The following is a 15,778-nucleotide window of genomic DNA, read 5'->3' as shown; positions in this document are numbered from 1 at the left end:
CCACTACTAGCCCGGGGTAACATTCCCCCACTACTAGCCCAGGGGTAACATTCCCCCCACTACTAGCCCGGGTAACATTCCCCCCACTACTAGCCGGGTAACATTCCCCCCACTACTAGCCCGGGGTAACATGCATAGCCGCCCCCCCCTACTAGCCCGGGGTAACATTCCCCCCACTACTAGCCGGGGGTAACATTCCCCCCACTACTAGCCCAGGGTAACATGCCCCTCCCCACTACTAGCCCGGGGTAACATGCCGCCCCTACTAGCCGAGGTAACATTCCCCCCCACTACTAGCCCGGGGTAACATGCTCCCCCCACTACTAGCCCGGGGTAACATGCCCTCCCCACTACTAGCCCGGGTAACATGCCCTCCCCCCACTACTCAGCCCGGGGTAACATGCCCCTCCCCCACTACTAGCCCTAACATGCCCTCCCCACTACTAGCCAGGGTAACATGCCCTCCCCCACTACTAGCCCGGGGTAACATCCCCCCACTACTAGCCCGGGGTAACATCCCCCCACTACTAGCCCGGGCCAACTGTTTACTAATCCCAGCAATGTGAAGCTACCAGCCTCAGGCCTCACAGCATCATTACAATGAATGAAATCAGGTGCAACTCACTGTTCCTGTTGGAGTCTCCTCTGTCTGTAGAAGTCCTCCTTGGAGAGGGGGGTCCGGAGGGTAGGAGGGCGGGGGCCCAGCGAGTGGGGCTGGGTGTTGGGAGGGGGAAGAGGGGCATTAACCCCCGGAGGCATCTGGCCGTGTGGGTAGAGGGCTGAGGGGGTAGTTAACAGGGGAGGGGTCCGGTGGAATAGGGAGGGGGTAGGACTGGGGCGGGATGGAGTGGGGTTGGGGGAGGGTGGTAGAGGTTAGGGCCCGGGTAGAGGTGAGGGCTGGGCCTGGGGGCGGAAGGAAGGGGGTGGCGTGGGGGGTGTGTGGTCAGAAAGAGGTCTGTAGGGTCTGGAGGGGGGTGAGAGAGAGGGGGAGGGTTACAATTTAGACTTGAGTCATTTGGTAGCTCTTATGCAATGGTGACAAAACAGCATTACAGTAGCCTGTTATGACCCCTATATTCTACAGTCGCCCTGTTATGACCCCTATATTCTACAGTCGCCCTGTTATGACCCTATATTCTACAGTCGCCCTGTTATGACCCCTATATTCTACAGTCGCCCTGTTATGACCCCTATATTCTACAGTCGCCCTGTTATGACCCCTATATTCTACAGTTATGACCCCTATATTCTACAGTCGCCCTGTTATGACCCTATATTCTACAGTCGCCCTATGACCCTATATTCTACAGTCGCCCTGTTATGACCCCTATATTCTACGCCCTGTTATGACCCTATATTCTACAGTCCCTGTTATGACCCCTATATTCTACAGTCGCCCTGTTATGACCCCTATATTCTACAGTCGCCCTGTTATGACCCCTATATTCTACAGTCGCCCTGTTATGACCCCTATATTCTACAGTCGCCCTGTTATGACCCCTATATTCTACAGTCGCCCTGTTATGACCCCCCTATATCTACAGTCGCCCTGTTATGACCCCTATATTCTACAGTCGCCTGGCCCTATATTCTACAGTCGCCCTGTTATGACCCCTATATTCTACAGTCGCCCTGTTATGACGACCCTATATTCTACAGTCGCCCTGTTATGACGACCCCTATATTCTACAGTCGCCCTGTTATGACGACCCCTATATTCTACAGTCGCCCTGTTATGACGACCCCTATATTCTACAGTCGCCCTGTTATGACGACCCCTATATTCTACAGTCGCCCTGTTATGACGACCCCTATATTCTACAGTCGCCCTGTTATGACGATATTCTACAGTCGCCTGTTATGACGACCCTATATTCTACAGTCGCCCTGTTATGACCCCCTATATTCTACAGTCGCCCTGTTATGACGACCCCTATATTCTACAGTCGCCCTGTTATGACGACCCCTTCTACAGTCACCCTGTTATGACGGCCCTATATTCTACAGTCACCCTGTTATGACGACCCTATATTCTACAGTCACCCTGTTATGACGACCCCTATATTCTACAGTCACCCTGTTATGACGACCCCTATATTCTACAGTCACCCTGTTATGACGACCCCTATATTCTACAGTCACCCTGTTATGACGACCCCTATATTCTACAGTCACCCTGTTATGACGACCCCTATATTCTACAGTCACCCTGTTATGACGACCCCTATATTCTACAGTCACCCTGTTATGACGACCCCTATATTCTACACTCTGAATGTGGGCAGAAGTTTGCACATAGAGCCAATCTTGGGAAACACCGAAGAATACACACAGGAGAGAAACCCTATCACTGCTCTGACTGCAAGAAGAGCTTTTCAAGACTTTACTATTTCAAAAAGCACAAGTTCACACATTCAGAGAAGATAATGCTGTAATCTACACCTTTATTAGCCTGATATAATGCTGTAATCTACACCTTTATTAGCCTGATATAATGCTGTAATCTACACCTTTATTAGCCTGATATTATGCTGTAATCTACACCCCGATTAGCCTGATATAATGCTGTAATCTACACCCCGATTAGCCTGATATTATGCTGTAATCTACACCGTTAGTAGCCTGATATAATGCTGTAATCTACACCTTTAGTAGCCTGATATAATGCTGTAATCTACACCTTTATTAGCCTGATATAATGCTGTAATCTACACCTTTATTAGCCTGATATAATGCTGTAATCTACACCCGATTAGCCTGATATGCTAATTAATTCTTATAATAAACGTTGTTTTAAGAATCTGCAGCAGCCTCTTCCTTCTGATTATAATTTCCACAACAGTTGCTGTGTAATTATGTAATTAGTTAATTAAGTTATGTGTAATCTACACCATTATTTATGTTGTTAGATCTGATTGGATGGTGCCCTAAATGTCAGAATGACTAACCAGTGAGCCTATCATTATGGATTGGTGTCACGAGAATATCTAATCCCAATGAGTTTTGACCAAGAGGTTGTAGGCCCCTGGCTAATAGAAGAATTAGATAAAGTCTCAGAATTCTGTTCTGAGTTCTGAGTTCTGTTTTTTTTCAGAGTTCAGAGTTCTGAGGTTTTTCAGAGTTCTGAGGTTTTTCAGAGTTCTGAGGTTTTTCAGAGTTCTGAGGTTTTTCAGAGTTCTGAGGTTTTTCAGAGTTCTGAGGTTTTTCAGAGTTCTGAGGTTTTTCAGAGTTCTGAGGTTTTCAGAGTTCTGAAAATCATCCATTGGCACGTAGCCTTTTACACCTCCCATTTGGTTCTAACATACACTTTATACATGCCCCTCTTCTCTAACTCTATCAGTATGTTCTACCCATATATTACTTATCTTATTCTGACACATGTTCCATAATCTACCGCAAACCTAACGGTTTCTCCCCTCCCAAGGTGGGGAGACTTCCTTCCTGTTAACAGTTTCACAAGTCGTCTGTTGACAGTTCCTCTTCTCCTTGAATGTCTCAACTATACTTCTGCTTATTGTCAAATAGTAACATACTGTCTTAGTCTTCCTATGCACACAGTAGAGAATTATACTCTTAGAATTCTAATACATTTCACTCTGTTGTACGGTTTCAGGCTGGAATACTTTAGTCATTACCTTAAACATATACATTCCTTTATCAATTGGTGACTAACCAGCTTATCATTATGGATTGGTGACTAACCATCTTATCATTATGGATTGGTGACTAACCAGCTTATCATTACGGACTGGCGACTAACCATCTTATCATTACGGACTGGTGACTAACCAGCTTATTACGGATAGTTGACTAACCATCTTATCATTACGGACTGGTGACTAAACAGCTTATCATTACGGACTTCTTATCATTATGGATGACTAACCATCTTATCATTACGGACTGGTGACTAAACAGCATCATTATCTAAACAGCTTATCATTACGGATCTGGTGACTAAACAGCTTATCATTACGGACTGGTGACTAAACAGCTTATCATTATGGACTTGGTGACTAACCATCTTATCATTATAAACAGATCATTTATCATTACGGTGACTAACCAGCTTATCATTACGGACTGGTGACTAACCAGCTTATCACTAAACAGCTTATCATTACGACTGGTGACTAAACAGCTTATCGGACTGGTGACTAACCAGCTTATCATTACGCTGGTGACTAAACCATCTTATCATTAACGGACTGGTGACTAAACAGCTTATCATTGACGGACTGGTGACTAAACAGCTTATCATTACGGATTGGTGACTAACCAGCTTATCATTACGGACTGGTGACTAACCAGCTTATCATTACGGACTGGTGACTAACCAGCTTATCATTACGGACATATGGTGACTCAGCTAAATGTACATATGGTGACTCAGCTAAATGTACATATGGTGACTCAGCTAAATGTACATATGGTGACTCAGCTAAATGTACATATGGTGTTTCACAAAACATTGATTTTGTGTTGAACTCCAGTGAAAGGCTGATCAAAAAGGTTCTGGACATAAGATAGCTGGTTTTACAAGTGTTATGAGTTTAGAAAATAAACCATTTAAACGTGTGAAAAATGTGTCAAAGTCAATAAAACACAAGAACTGTTTTATTCACCAAACTATAAATGAAAAGACAACAGTCAGAAAGTTTAAAGGGAAAACAAAGTTTAATAACAGTAACTTCCACTAGTCACCATTCAGCTAGCCCGGCTTCAGATCAGCTAGCCCGGCTTCAGATCAGCTAGCCCGGCTTCAGATCAGCTAGCCCGGCTTCAGATCAGCTAGCCCTTCAGATCAGCTTCAGATCAGCTAGCCCGGCTTCAGATCAGCTAGCCCGGCTTCAGATCAGCTAGCCCCCCGCTTCAGATCAGCTAGCCCGGCTTCAGATCAGCTAGCCCGGCTTCAGATCAGCTAGCCCGGCTTCAGATCAGCTAGCCCGGCTTCAGATCAGTTAGCCCGGCTTCAGATCAGTTAGCCCGGCTTCAGATCAGTTAGCCCGGCTTCAGATCAGTTAGCCCGGCTTCAGATCAGTTAGCCCGGCTTCAGATCAGTTAGCCCGGCTTCAGATCAGTTAGCTTCAGTTAGCCCGGCTTCAGATCAGTTAGCCCGGCTTCAGATCAGTTAGCCCGGCTTCAGATCAGTTAGCCCGGCTTCAGATCAGTTAGCCCGGCTTCAGATCAGTTAGCCCGGCTTCAGATCAGTTAGCCCGGCTTCAGATCAGTTAGCCCGGCTTCAGATCAGTTCATATGAACATGATGATATAACCTACTATACATCAGGGAGGTGTCCCAAATCAACCTCTAATCCCTTTATAGTGAACTACATTCGACCAGAGTCCTGCAAGACTAGGGCTCTAATGACTAGGGCCCATACGACTCTGGTCAAACGTAGTGTACTATATAGTGAACAGGGTTAAATTTGGAACACTTCAGAGTTTCAGACACCTTATAGCCATAGATCAGGGTAATTGAATCTAATGCAGCATCATCTTTGTACAAAAACACATTCACAGAGAACCTGCATCAGAGAGACAGCATCACATTAACAGAAAACACAAAATACTTACAAATATCTGAGGTGAGCTCCACTTATTCCAGTGGTTCCATTATAGACAAACAAACTATATCCAGCTCAGCTTAAGTATTTAAAAGAATTTGACAAAGTATCCCACAAGAAGGTTTTGTCCAGTTTTAACCTTTAGCTAAATGCTAACGGAGCTAGCATAAACTAGCAAACTCGGGTTGTAACCATTAGCTAGATGCTAACGGAGCTAGCATTCTCAGTTGTAGTCTTTAGCTAGATGCTAAAAGAGCTATCATGAACTAGGAAAAAAACTCAGGTTGTAACCATGAGCTAGATGCTAACGGAGCTAGCATGAGCTAGCAGTCTCAGTTGTAACCATGAGCTAGATGCTAACGGAGCTAGCAGGGTCTCAGATGGTGGCTGACTCCTGCCCAGTCTTCTCCTCTGCCTCCCCTCCTCCTCCTCCTCCCTCTTCCTCTTTAGTCTTCCTGTGCTTCTTCTTCTTGTTCTTATGTTTGTGTTCCTTCCTTCCTTCGACAGGAGGCTCGACGTCGGCACAATGCTTCTTGTGCTTCTTGTGTTTTTTATGTTTCTTGTGTTTCTTCTTCTTCTTCTTGTCCGTCGCCGTGGAGCCGCTGTGGTTGCTAGGGGAGCCGCCGGGGCTCTGGGAGGCGGGGCTCTGGGTGTTGTGAGAGGGGCTATGGCTCAGGCCACTGCCCCGCTCCCCGTCTGACCCCTCGCCTTCGCTGTAGTCGGGGACGAAGGCTGCCTCGTCCGTCTCTCTACCCAGGTCAGAACACAGACGCTGTCGTCTTGGCTCTGGCCCCGCCCCTCGACTCTCCTCCCTCCCTACCCCTCCTCTTCCTTCCTCCTTCACTCCTCTGGATTCGGTCTTAGCTGGTTTTCTAAAGTTCACCTGCCCCTTTTTAAGCCCTCTGCCTTCCTCCCTCCTTCTAGTCCCCTCCTCCCTCCCTCTCCTCCCCTCTGTGTTGGCTGTTTTAGAGACACTACCCTGCGCCTCCCTGCCTTGGCCACTAGGCGGTGCTGGTGAGACTTCTCCCCTCAGAGCGTCTCTGGGCACGGAGGAGGAAACCGCCAACGCCCCATTCTCCCTGGACGCTGAGTGCTGCTCCTCTTCCTCCTCCTCCTCCTCCTCTCTCTCCCACTTGGACCGGGGTGGAGGCTGGATGAGGACTCCTCCGGTCCCACGGTCCCTCCTCTCCCTGCCTGGGCTGGGGAACTGGACCGGACTGGGTCTCCTCTGGGTCTGGAGGTCCCGGGGTTTTGACACAGCACCCTGGCTCTGGCTCGGCTCAGACCTGCTGCTGCTGCTGGAACACACAGATCCAAGATCAGGGGTTAGAGAGATCATCAACTAGGAAGCATTATACCCATGTTATATACACAGATCTAGGATCAGGGGTTAGAGAGATCATCAACTAGGAAGCATTATACCCATGTTATATACACAGATCTAGGATCAGGGGTTAGGAACCATTATACCCATGTTATATACACAGATCTAGGATCAGGGGTTAGAAACCACTGTATTACCCATGTTCATGAATGGCACAGATCCATATATGATCAATGGCTATTTGCATAGAGGCCATGCAGCTCTGATTGGTTTTACACCCTGTTATATTTGATCACAATTCTCACAGTCAGGGGTTAGAAACCAGTGTTAACTAAAGGGGAAAGCTCTAGAACGCTGATAGTGTTAAAGGAGAAAGCTCTAGAACGCTGATAGTGTTAACTAAAGGAGAATGCTCAATGTTGTGAAAATACTGTGCAACGCTGATAGTGTTAACTAAAGGAGAAAGCTCTAGAACGCTGATAGTGTTAACTAAAGGGGAACGCTGATCGTGATAACTAAAGGAGAATGCTCTAGAACGCTGATAGTGTTAACTAAAGGAGAAAGCTCTAGAACGCTGATAGTGTTAACTAAAGGAGAAAGCTCTAGAACGCTGATAGTGTTAACTAAAGGGGAAAGCTCTAGAACTGAGTTACCTAAAGGAGAAGGCTCTAGAACGCTGATAGTGTTACCTAAAGGAGAAAGCTCTACAACGCTGATAGTGTTACCTAAAGGAGAAAGCTCTAGAACGCTGATAACTAAGGGAGAAAGCTCTAGAACGCTGACAGTGTTAACTAAAGGAGAAAGCTCTAGAACGCTGACAGTGTTACCTAAAGGAGAACGCTCTAGAACGCTGATAGTGTTAACTAAAGGAGAAAGCTCTAGAACGCTGATAGTGTTAACTAAAGGAGAACGCTCTAGAACGCTGATAACTAAGGGAGAAAGCTCTAGAACGCTGACAGTGTTAACTAAAGGAGAAAGCTCTAGAACGCTGACAGTGTTAACTAAAGGAGAAAGCTCTAGAACGCTGAAAGCGTTAACTAAAGGAGAAAGCTCTAGAACGCTGACAGCGTTAACTAAAGGAGAAAGCTCTAGAATGCTGATAGTGTTAACTAAAGGAGAACGCTGATAGTGTTAACTAAAGGAGAAAGCTCTAGAACGCTGATAGTGTTAACTAAAGGGGAAAGCTCTAGAACGCTGATAGTGTCAACTAAAGGGGAAAGCTCTAGAACGCTGATAGTGTCAACTAAAGGGGAAAGCTCTACAACGCTGATAGTGTTAAATAAAGGAGAAAGCTCTAGAACGCTGATAGTGTTAAATAAAGGAGAAAGCTCTAGAACGCTGTTAGTGTTAAATAAAGGAGAAAGCTCTAGAACGCTGCTAGCGTTACCTAAAGGAGAAAGCTCTAGAACGCTGATAGTGTTAACTAAAGGGGAAAGCTCTAGAACGCTGATAGTGTTACCTAAAGGAGAAGGCTCTAGAACGCTGATAGTGTTACCTAAAGGAGAAAGCTCTAGAACGCTGATAGTGTTACCTAAAGGAGAAAGCTCTAGAACGCTGATAACTAAGGGAGAAAGCTCTTACTGCTGAAGGCCCCACCCGTTACTAAAGAAGGCCCCACCTCTTTACTGCTGAAGTGTTACCTAAAGGAGAAAGCTCTAGAACGCTGATAGTGTTAGTGAATGGATAGTGTTAACTAAAGGAGAATCTCTATGAATGGCTGATTAAGGGAGAAAGCTCTACTGACAGCTCTGTTAACTAAAGGAGAAAGCTCTAGAACGCTGACAGTGTTAACTAAAGGAGAAATTCTCTAGAACACAATTCTTAACAAAGGAGAGGGAACGCTGAGTGTTAACTAAAGGAGAAAGCTCTAGAACGCTGATAGTGTTAAAGGAGAAAGCTCTAGAACGCTGATAGTATTAACTAAAGGAGAAAGCTCTAGAACGCTGATAGTGTTAACTAAAGGAGAAAGCTCTAGAACGCTGATAGTGTTAACTAAAGGAGAAAGCTCTAGAACACTGATAGTGTTAACTAAAGGAGAAAGCTCTAGAACGCTGATAGTGTTAACTAAAGGAAAGCTCTAGAACGCTGATAGTGTTAACTAAAGGAGAAAGCTCTAGAACGCTGATAGTGTTAACTAAAGGGGAAAGCTCTAGAACGCTGATAGTGTTAACTAAAGGAGAAAGCTCTAGAACGCTGACAGTGTTAAACCACAATGATTGTTGATTAACAACACGGGCTAATAAAGAAAGGTTGGAAGGTCAGAGGTCGAAAGGGCAACTCACCCAGTCGAAGTGACAGAGTGGTCTGATGAGTGGTGGGTCGTGGGCTCAGAACTCTTTCTGCTGATCTTTCTGGTCTTTCCAGAACCAGAACCCTCCTTCGCCGCCGCCTCCAACGCCGCTCTGTCTTCAGCTACAGTCTCTCTCTGGGACCCTGGCGCTCGCTCTCCTGTAGAGGCAGGTCTGTCTACGGAGGACGACGTCTTCTCTCCTTTCTGATCCCTGGTGGCTGACTTCTCCCTGGATAATGACCTGTCCGTCTTGGCTGATGCTGGTCTCTCTCTCTCCTTGGAGCTCTCAGCTGGTCTCTCTCTCTCAGCGGGCGGCGTGTGCTCGCTCTCCGTTCTCTCCCCGGTGACATCAGGTTTCTTAGCGATGGCCGAGCGTTCCGCGATGGTCATGCGGTCTAGAGAGACTGACCTTCCTCCACCACCTCCTCCTCCTCCTCTCTCCGGCAAACGTTCCCCTGACGACGGCCTCTCGTTCCTAACAGACCTGACCTCCGTCCTCTCGCCAGACGACCTCCGCTCCACCATCACCGCCACCCTCTCCGTCCCTCCGTCCCTCTCTGCTCCTCCTCTCTCAGGACCGGCAGGTCTCTCTCCAGTAGAGGTGATAGTGGTGGTGATAGTAGCAGCTGGTCTCTCCTCTGGGCGGGCCATACTGCTGTTCCTCCCCAGGTCTCTGTTCAGTTTGATTCTCCTCTGCGGGAAGGGTTTGACCTGCAGACCCATGAGAGGCCAGATAGACCCCCTGTCACTCTCTCTTCTGCCCGCCTCAGTGCTCCCTGGGGTGGGCAGCAGCCCGTCGCCTCTCCCCTCTCTCCCCAGGTCCATGGAGGAACCAGGGATGGAGATGGAGATGGGATGGAAACGGTCTAGCCTCCCTGTCTGTGAGGAACCAGGGATGGGGAGCAGACCCTCTCCTCTACCCGACTCTCTGCATGCCAGGTTCAGGAGGAGGGAAGGCTTGGCAGGAAGTCCTCTCTGGGGGTACGGAACCTCGGCGCGGCGGAGCTTAGCCGGGGGCCCCCCCATCCCCCTGTCCATCCCCCTCCCTCTTTCCCTCTCCTCCACTCTCCTCCTCTTCTCTGCTGGGGAGGGAGGTGCAGGCTGGAGGGGGCGACCAGGGGGGCGTACCCCGACACTGTGAATGGGATCTCTCCTTCCCCCCCGGGCGTCGCCCAGGTGTTTAGGGAGGTCGTGGGGGTGAGGGGGAGGGGGGGGGCAGGGGAGTTTAGCCAAACCTCCTCGAACAGTAGGGGTGCTCCGCCCCTTCTCTCTCCTGATTGGCTCGTCCGGTTTGACCTTGGATGCTTTGGTTGGTTTAGCGGCTGAAGACTCTTTGATCTTAGAGGCTGTGACCGTCGCCTCTCCTCCAGTCTTTCTCTTAACCTTCTCTCCTTTCACCTTTCCCTCCGTCTTTACTTTCACCTTACCCCCCTTCTCCTTCCTGCTCTTCTCTGATTGGCCGGACGAGGTGGGAGGGGTTTTACCGGACAGCAGCGCTGCCTTATTGCTCGAGACCTTGGTGGAGGTGGGTGGGGCTTTGCTAGGGGTCAGGGTGTGGAGATCATCCATTGGCTCGTCCCTGACGGGTGTGGCGTCTCCCCTGTCCAGCGATTGGTCGGCTGAATCCGGCTCCTCCCCGTTCTTCTTTTTCTTCAGTTTCTTCCCTTTCAGAGTTTTAGTTCCGCCCTCTGACGTTTTGGTTCCCCCCTGCGTGCGTTCCTTACTTCCACCCCCTCTGATGGAGGCAGAGGGCAGAGCGGACAAGGCGTGGTGAGTTCTGTGGGGTCCGGGAGGTCCCCCTCTCTCACCCCTCCTCATCCGCCCCTGGGGGGAGTAGTCTCTGGGCGGAGGGGTGAGGCGGTCCCTCTCTCTGCTGCCCCGGCCACCGCGGTGGTGCACCGAGGCATGCTGGGTACTGTAGTCTTTGTAGTACTTGTTGTACCAGTCCCTGTACTCTTTCTCCCACTGTCTGTAGCTGTCTCTCTCCCAGCGCTCCCTGCCGCCGGGAGACAGGTCAGGTCTGCCTTTAGGCTCGTAAGGAGCCGGCTCTCGAGGGGGGGGCTTATGGTGACCTCTAACCCCTCCAGGACTCCTGCTCCTCCTGTAGCCCCCCGGGGAGCGAGACCTGGGCCGATACCCTCCTCCTCCTTCAGCTCCGTCTCCTCCTTCCCAGCCCCCCACCACCACCACCACCACCACCACCACCACCACCACCACCACCACCTCGGTAAGGAGGAGGGGAGCGAGGAGAGCCGGAACGACGGTAGCCGTAGGAACGGGAGCGTGAGCGGGATCGTGGCGAGCGGCCGTAGGAGCGGCTGCGTCCTCCCCGGCCCCCGTTGCGTCTGGAGAAGGGGGAGCGTCCGTAAGACCTGGAACGGGAACGGGAGCGGCTGGGGGTGTACGAGTAAGACCTGGAGCGGGAGCGAGGGGAGCGGGAGTAGGGGGAACGGCTGAACGGAGAACGACTGTAGGAACGAGACCTGGGGAGGAGAGAAAAACACTTGATATGTGTCTGTTTACCATCTCTACACAATTCATATCATCTCTGTCCTAGATATGTCTCTGTCAGAGAAGATATGTCTGTTTACCATCTCTACACAATTCATATCATCTCTGTCCTAGATATGTCTCTGTCAGAGAAGATATGTCTGTTTACCATCTCTACACAATGCATATCATCTCTGTCCTAGATATGTCTCTGTCAGAGAAGATATCTCTATGAACAGTTCAAGAGGTTTAATCCAGAAATATGATGAGATGTCATCGTGTTACCTGGAGTAGGAGCGTCTCCGTCTCTTGGGAGCAGGTCTGTATTCCATCAGCTCTTTGGCAAAGTCTTTAGTGAACTCATCCAGCTTGGATGTTACCCTGGTAACACAGAGAGACAGGACTGGTCACATCCCATAATACATGTCTGAAGGTAACACCCCCCCCCCCCACTAGCCCGGGTTAACATTCCCCCCCACTACTAGCCCGGGTTAACATTCCCCCCCACTACTAGCCCGGGGTAACATTCCCCCCCACTACTAGCCCGGGCCCTCCCCACTACTAGCCCGTAACATTCCCCCCACTACTAGCCCGGGGTAACATGCCGCAATGTGAAGCTACCAGCCCCCCCCCTGTTGAGCTACTAGCCCGGGTAACATGCCCCCCCCACTACTAGCCCGGGGTAACATCCCCCCACTACTAGCCCGGGCCCGGGCCAACTGTTTACTAATCCCAGCACATTCCCCCCACTACTAGCCGGGGAGGGGGTAACATTGGGGGTTGGGGGGGAGGGTGGTAGAGGTTAGGGCCCGGGTAGAGGTGAGGGGCTGGGCCTGGGGCCCACTACTAGCCCAGGGTAACATGCCCTCCCCCCACTACTAGCCCGGGGTAACATGCCTACAGTCCCCCCCTACTAGCCCGGGGTAACATTCCCCCACTACTAGCCCGGGATGACCCCTAACATGCCCCCCCACTACTAGCCCGGGGTAACATGCCCTCCCCCACTACTAGCCCGGGGTAACATGCCCTCCCCCACTACTAGCCCGGGGTAACATGCCCTCCCCCCACTACTAGCCCGGGGTAACATGCCCTCCCCCCACTACTAGCCCGGGGTAACATGCCCTCCCCCACTACTAGCCCGGGGTAACATGCCCTCCCCACTACTAGCCCGGGGTAACATGCCCTCCCCCCTGTTACTACTAGCCCGGGGTAACATCCCCCCACTACTAGCCCGGGGTAACATCCCCCCTACTACTAGCCCGGGCCAACTGTTTACTAATCCCAGCAATGTGAAGCTACCAGCCTCAGGCCTCACAGCATCATTACAATGAATGAAATCAGGTGCAACTCACTGTTCCTGTTGGAGTCTCCTCTGTCTGTAGAAGTCCTCCTTGGAGAGGGGGTCCGGAGGGTAGGAGGGGCGGGGGCCCAGCGAGTGGGGCTGGGTGTTGGGAGGGGGAACCCAGGGGGCATTAACCCCGGAGGCATCTGGCCGTGTGGGTAGAGGGGCTGAGGGGGTAGTTAACAGGGGAGGGGGTCCGGTGGAATAGGGAGGGGGTAGGACTGGGGCGGGATGGAGTGGGGGTTGGGGGAGGGTGGTAGAGGTTAGGGCCCGGGTAGAGGTGAGGGGCTGGGCCTGGGGCGGAAGGAAGGGGGTGGCGTGGGGGGGGTGTGTGGTCAGAAAGAGGTCTGTAGGGTCTGGAGGGGGGTGAGAGAGAGGGGGAGGGTTACAATTTAGACTTGAGTCATTTGGTAGCTCTTATGCAATGGTGACAAAACAGCATTACAGTAGCCTGTTATGACCCCTATATTCTACAGTCGCCCTGTTATGACCCCTATATTCTACAGTCGCCCTGTTATGACCCCTATATTCTACAGTCGCCCTGTTATGACCCCTATATTCTACAGTCGCCCTGTTATGACCCCTATATTCTACAGTCGCCCTGTTATGACCCCTATATTCTACAGTCGCCCTGTTATGACCCCTATATTCTACAGTCGCCCTGTTATGACCCCTATATTCTACAGTCACCCTGTTATGACCCCTATATTCTACAGTCACCCTGTTATGACCCCTATATTCTACAGTCACCCTGTTATGACCCCTATATTCTACAGTCACCCTGTTATGACCCCTATATTCTACAGTCACCCTGTTATGACCCCTATATTCTACAGTCACCCTGTTATGACCCCCCCTATATTCTACAGTCACCCTGTTATGACCCCTATATTCTACAGTCACCCTGTTATGACCCCTATATTCTACAGTCACCCTGTTATGACCCCTATATTCTACAGTCACCCTGTTATGATCCCCTATATTCTACCACCCTGTTATGACCCCTATATTCTACAGTCACCCTGTTAAGACCCCTATATTCTACAGTCACCCTGTTAAGACCCCTATATTCTACAGTCACCCTGTTAAGACCCCTATATTCTACAGTCACCCTGTTATGACCCCTATATTCTACAGTCACCCTGTTATGACCCCTATATTCTACAGTCACCCTGTTATGATGACCCCTATATTCTACAGTCACCCTGTTATGATGACCCCTATATTCTACAGTCACCCTGTTATGATGACCCCTATATTCTACAGTCACCCTGTTATGACCCCTATATTCTACAGTCACCCTGTTATGACCCCTATATTCTACAGTCACCCTGTTATGACCCCTATATTCTACAGTCACCCTGTTATGACCCCTATATTCTACAGTCACCCTGTTATGACCCCTATATTCTACAGTCACCCTGTTATGACCCCTATATTCTACAGTCACCCTGTTATGACCCCTATATTCTACAGTCACCCTGTTATGACCCCTATATTCTACAGTCACCCTGTTATGACCCCTATATTCTACAGTCACCCTGTTATGACCCCTATATTCTACAGTCACCCTGTTATGACCCCTATATTCTACAGTCACCACTGTTATGTTACCCCTGAGTCACCCTGTTATATTTCTACAGTCACCCTGTTATGACCCCTATATTCTACAGTCACCCTGTTATGACCCCTATATTCTACAGTCACCCTGTTATGACCCCTATATTCTACAGTCACCCTGTTATGACCCCTATATTCTACAGTCACCCTGTTATGACCCCTATATTCTACAGACCCTGTTATGACCCCTATATTCTACAGTCACCCTGTTATGACCCCTATATTCTACAGTCACCCTGTTATGACCCCTATATTCTACAGTCACCCTGTTATGACCCCTATATTCTACAGTCACCCTGTTATGACCCCTATATTCTACAGTCACCCTGTTATGACCCCTATATTCTACAGTCACCCTGTTATGACCCCTATATTCTACAGTCACCCTGTTATGACCCCTATATTCTACAGTCACCCTGTTATGACCCCTATATTCTACAGTCACCCTGTTATGACCCCTATATTCTACAGTCACCCTGTTATGACCCCTATATTCTACAGTCACCCTGTTATGACCCCTATATTCTACAGTCACCCTGTTATGACCCCTATATTCTACAGTCACCCTGTTATGACCCCTATATTCTACAGTCACCCTGTTATGACCTCTATATTCTACAGTCACCCTGTTATGACCTCTATATTCTACAGTCACCCTGTTATGACCTCTATATTCTACAGTCACCCTGTTATGACCTCTATATTCTACAGTCACCCTGTTATGACCTCTATATTCTACAGTAACTGTTATGACCTGTTATGTTATGACCTCTATATTCTACAGTAACCCTGTTATGACCTCTATATTCTACAGTAACCCTATGACCTATATTCTACAGTAACCCTGTTATGACCTCTATATTCTACAGTAACCCTGTTATGACCTCTATATTCTACAGTAACCCTGTTATGACCTCTATATTCTACAGTAACCCTGTTATGACCTATATTCTACAGTAACCCTGTTATGACCTCTATATTCTACAGTAACCCTGTTATGACCTCTATATTCTACAGTAACCCTGTTATGACCTCTATATTCTACAGTAACCCTGTTATGACCTCTATATTCTACAGTAACCCTGTTATGACCTCTATATTCTACAGTAACCCTGTTATGACCTCTATATTCTACAGTAACCCTGT

The 15,778-nt window shown here is 49.1% G+C and overlaps 2 protein-coding genes and 1 long non-coding RNA gene across 3 annotated transcripts in view; all 3 read right to left on the bottom strand.

Moving 5' to 3' along the window:
- Positions 1-5,086: 5,086 nt before the first annotated feature.
- The window catches only part of LOC124025857 (E3 ubiquitin-protein ligase RBBP6-like), a 60,649-nt gene continuing 49,957 nt past the window's right edge, over positions 5,087-15,778 (bottom strand). The window contains exons 14-18 of the mRNA XM_046339175.1: positions 13,023-13,179; positions 11,956-12,051; positions 11,404-11,663; positions 9,173-11,357; positions 5,087-6,864 (exon numbers count right to left, since the gene is read on the bottom strand). Coding sequence (XP_046195131.1) covers positions 5,943-6,864; positions 9,173-11,357; positions 11,404-11,663; positions 11,956-12,051; positions 13,023-13,179 — 3,620 coding nt within the window. The 3' untranslated portion in view covers positions 5,087-5,942. The remainder of the gene's footprint in view (positions 6,865-9,172; positions 11,358-11,403; positions 11,664-11,955; positions 12,052-13,022; positions 13,180-15,778) is intronic.
- The window catches only part of LOC124025858 (extensin-like), a 3,620-nt gene continuing 940 nt past the window's right edge, over positions 13,099-15,778 (bottom strand). The window contains exon 4 of the mRNA XM_046339176.1: positions 13,099-13,368. Coding sequence (XP_046195132.1) covers positions 13,143-13,368 — 226 coding nt within the window. The 3' untranslated portion in view covers positions 13,099-13,142. The remainder of the gene's footprint in view (positions 13,369-15,778) is intronic.
- Positions 15,248-15,778, bottom strand: part of LOC124025859 — a 774-nt gene continuing 243 nt past the window's right edge. Inside the window, exons 2-3 of the long non-coding RNA XR_006837236.1 lie at positions 15,577-15,778; positions 15,248-15,360 (exon numbers count right to left, since the gene is read on the bottom strand). The exon at positions 15,577-15,778 is cut by the window's right edge and continues 126 nt beyond it. This is a non-coding gene — a long non-coding RNA (uncharacterized LOC124025859). The remainder of the gene's footprint in view (positions 15,361-15,576) is intronic.

Source organism: Oncorhynchus gorbuscha, unplaced genomic scaffold, assembly GCF_021184085.1.
Source record: "Oncorhynchus gorbuscha isolate QuinsamMale2020 ecotype Even-year unplaced genomic scaffold, OgorEven_v1.0 Un_scaffold_2489, whole genome shotgun sequence".
Classification (NCBI taxonomy): domain Eukaryota; kingdom Metazoa; phylum Chordata; class Actinopteri; order Salmoniformes; family Salmonidae; genus Oncorhynchus; species Oncorhynchus gorbuscha.
This window is presented reverse-complemented; position numbering and strand designations above follow the sequence as displayed.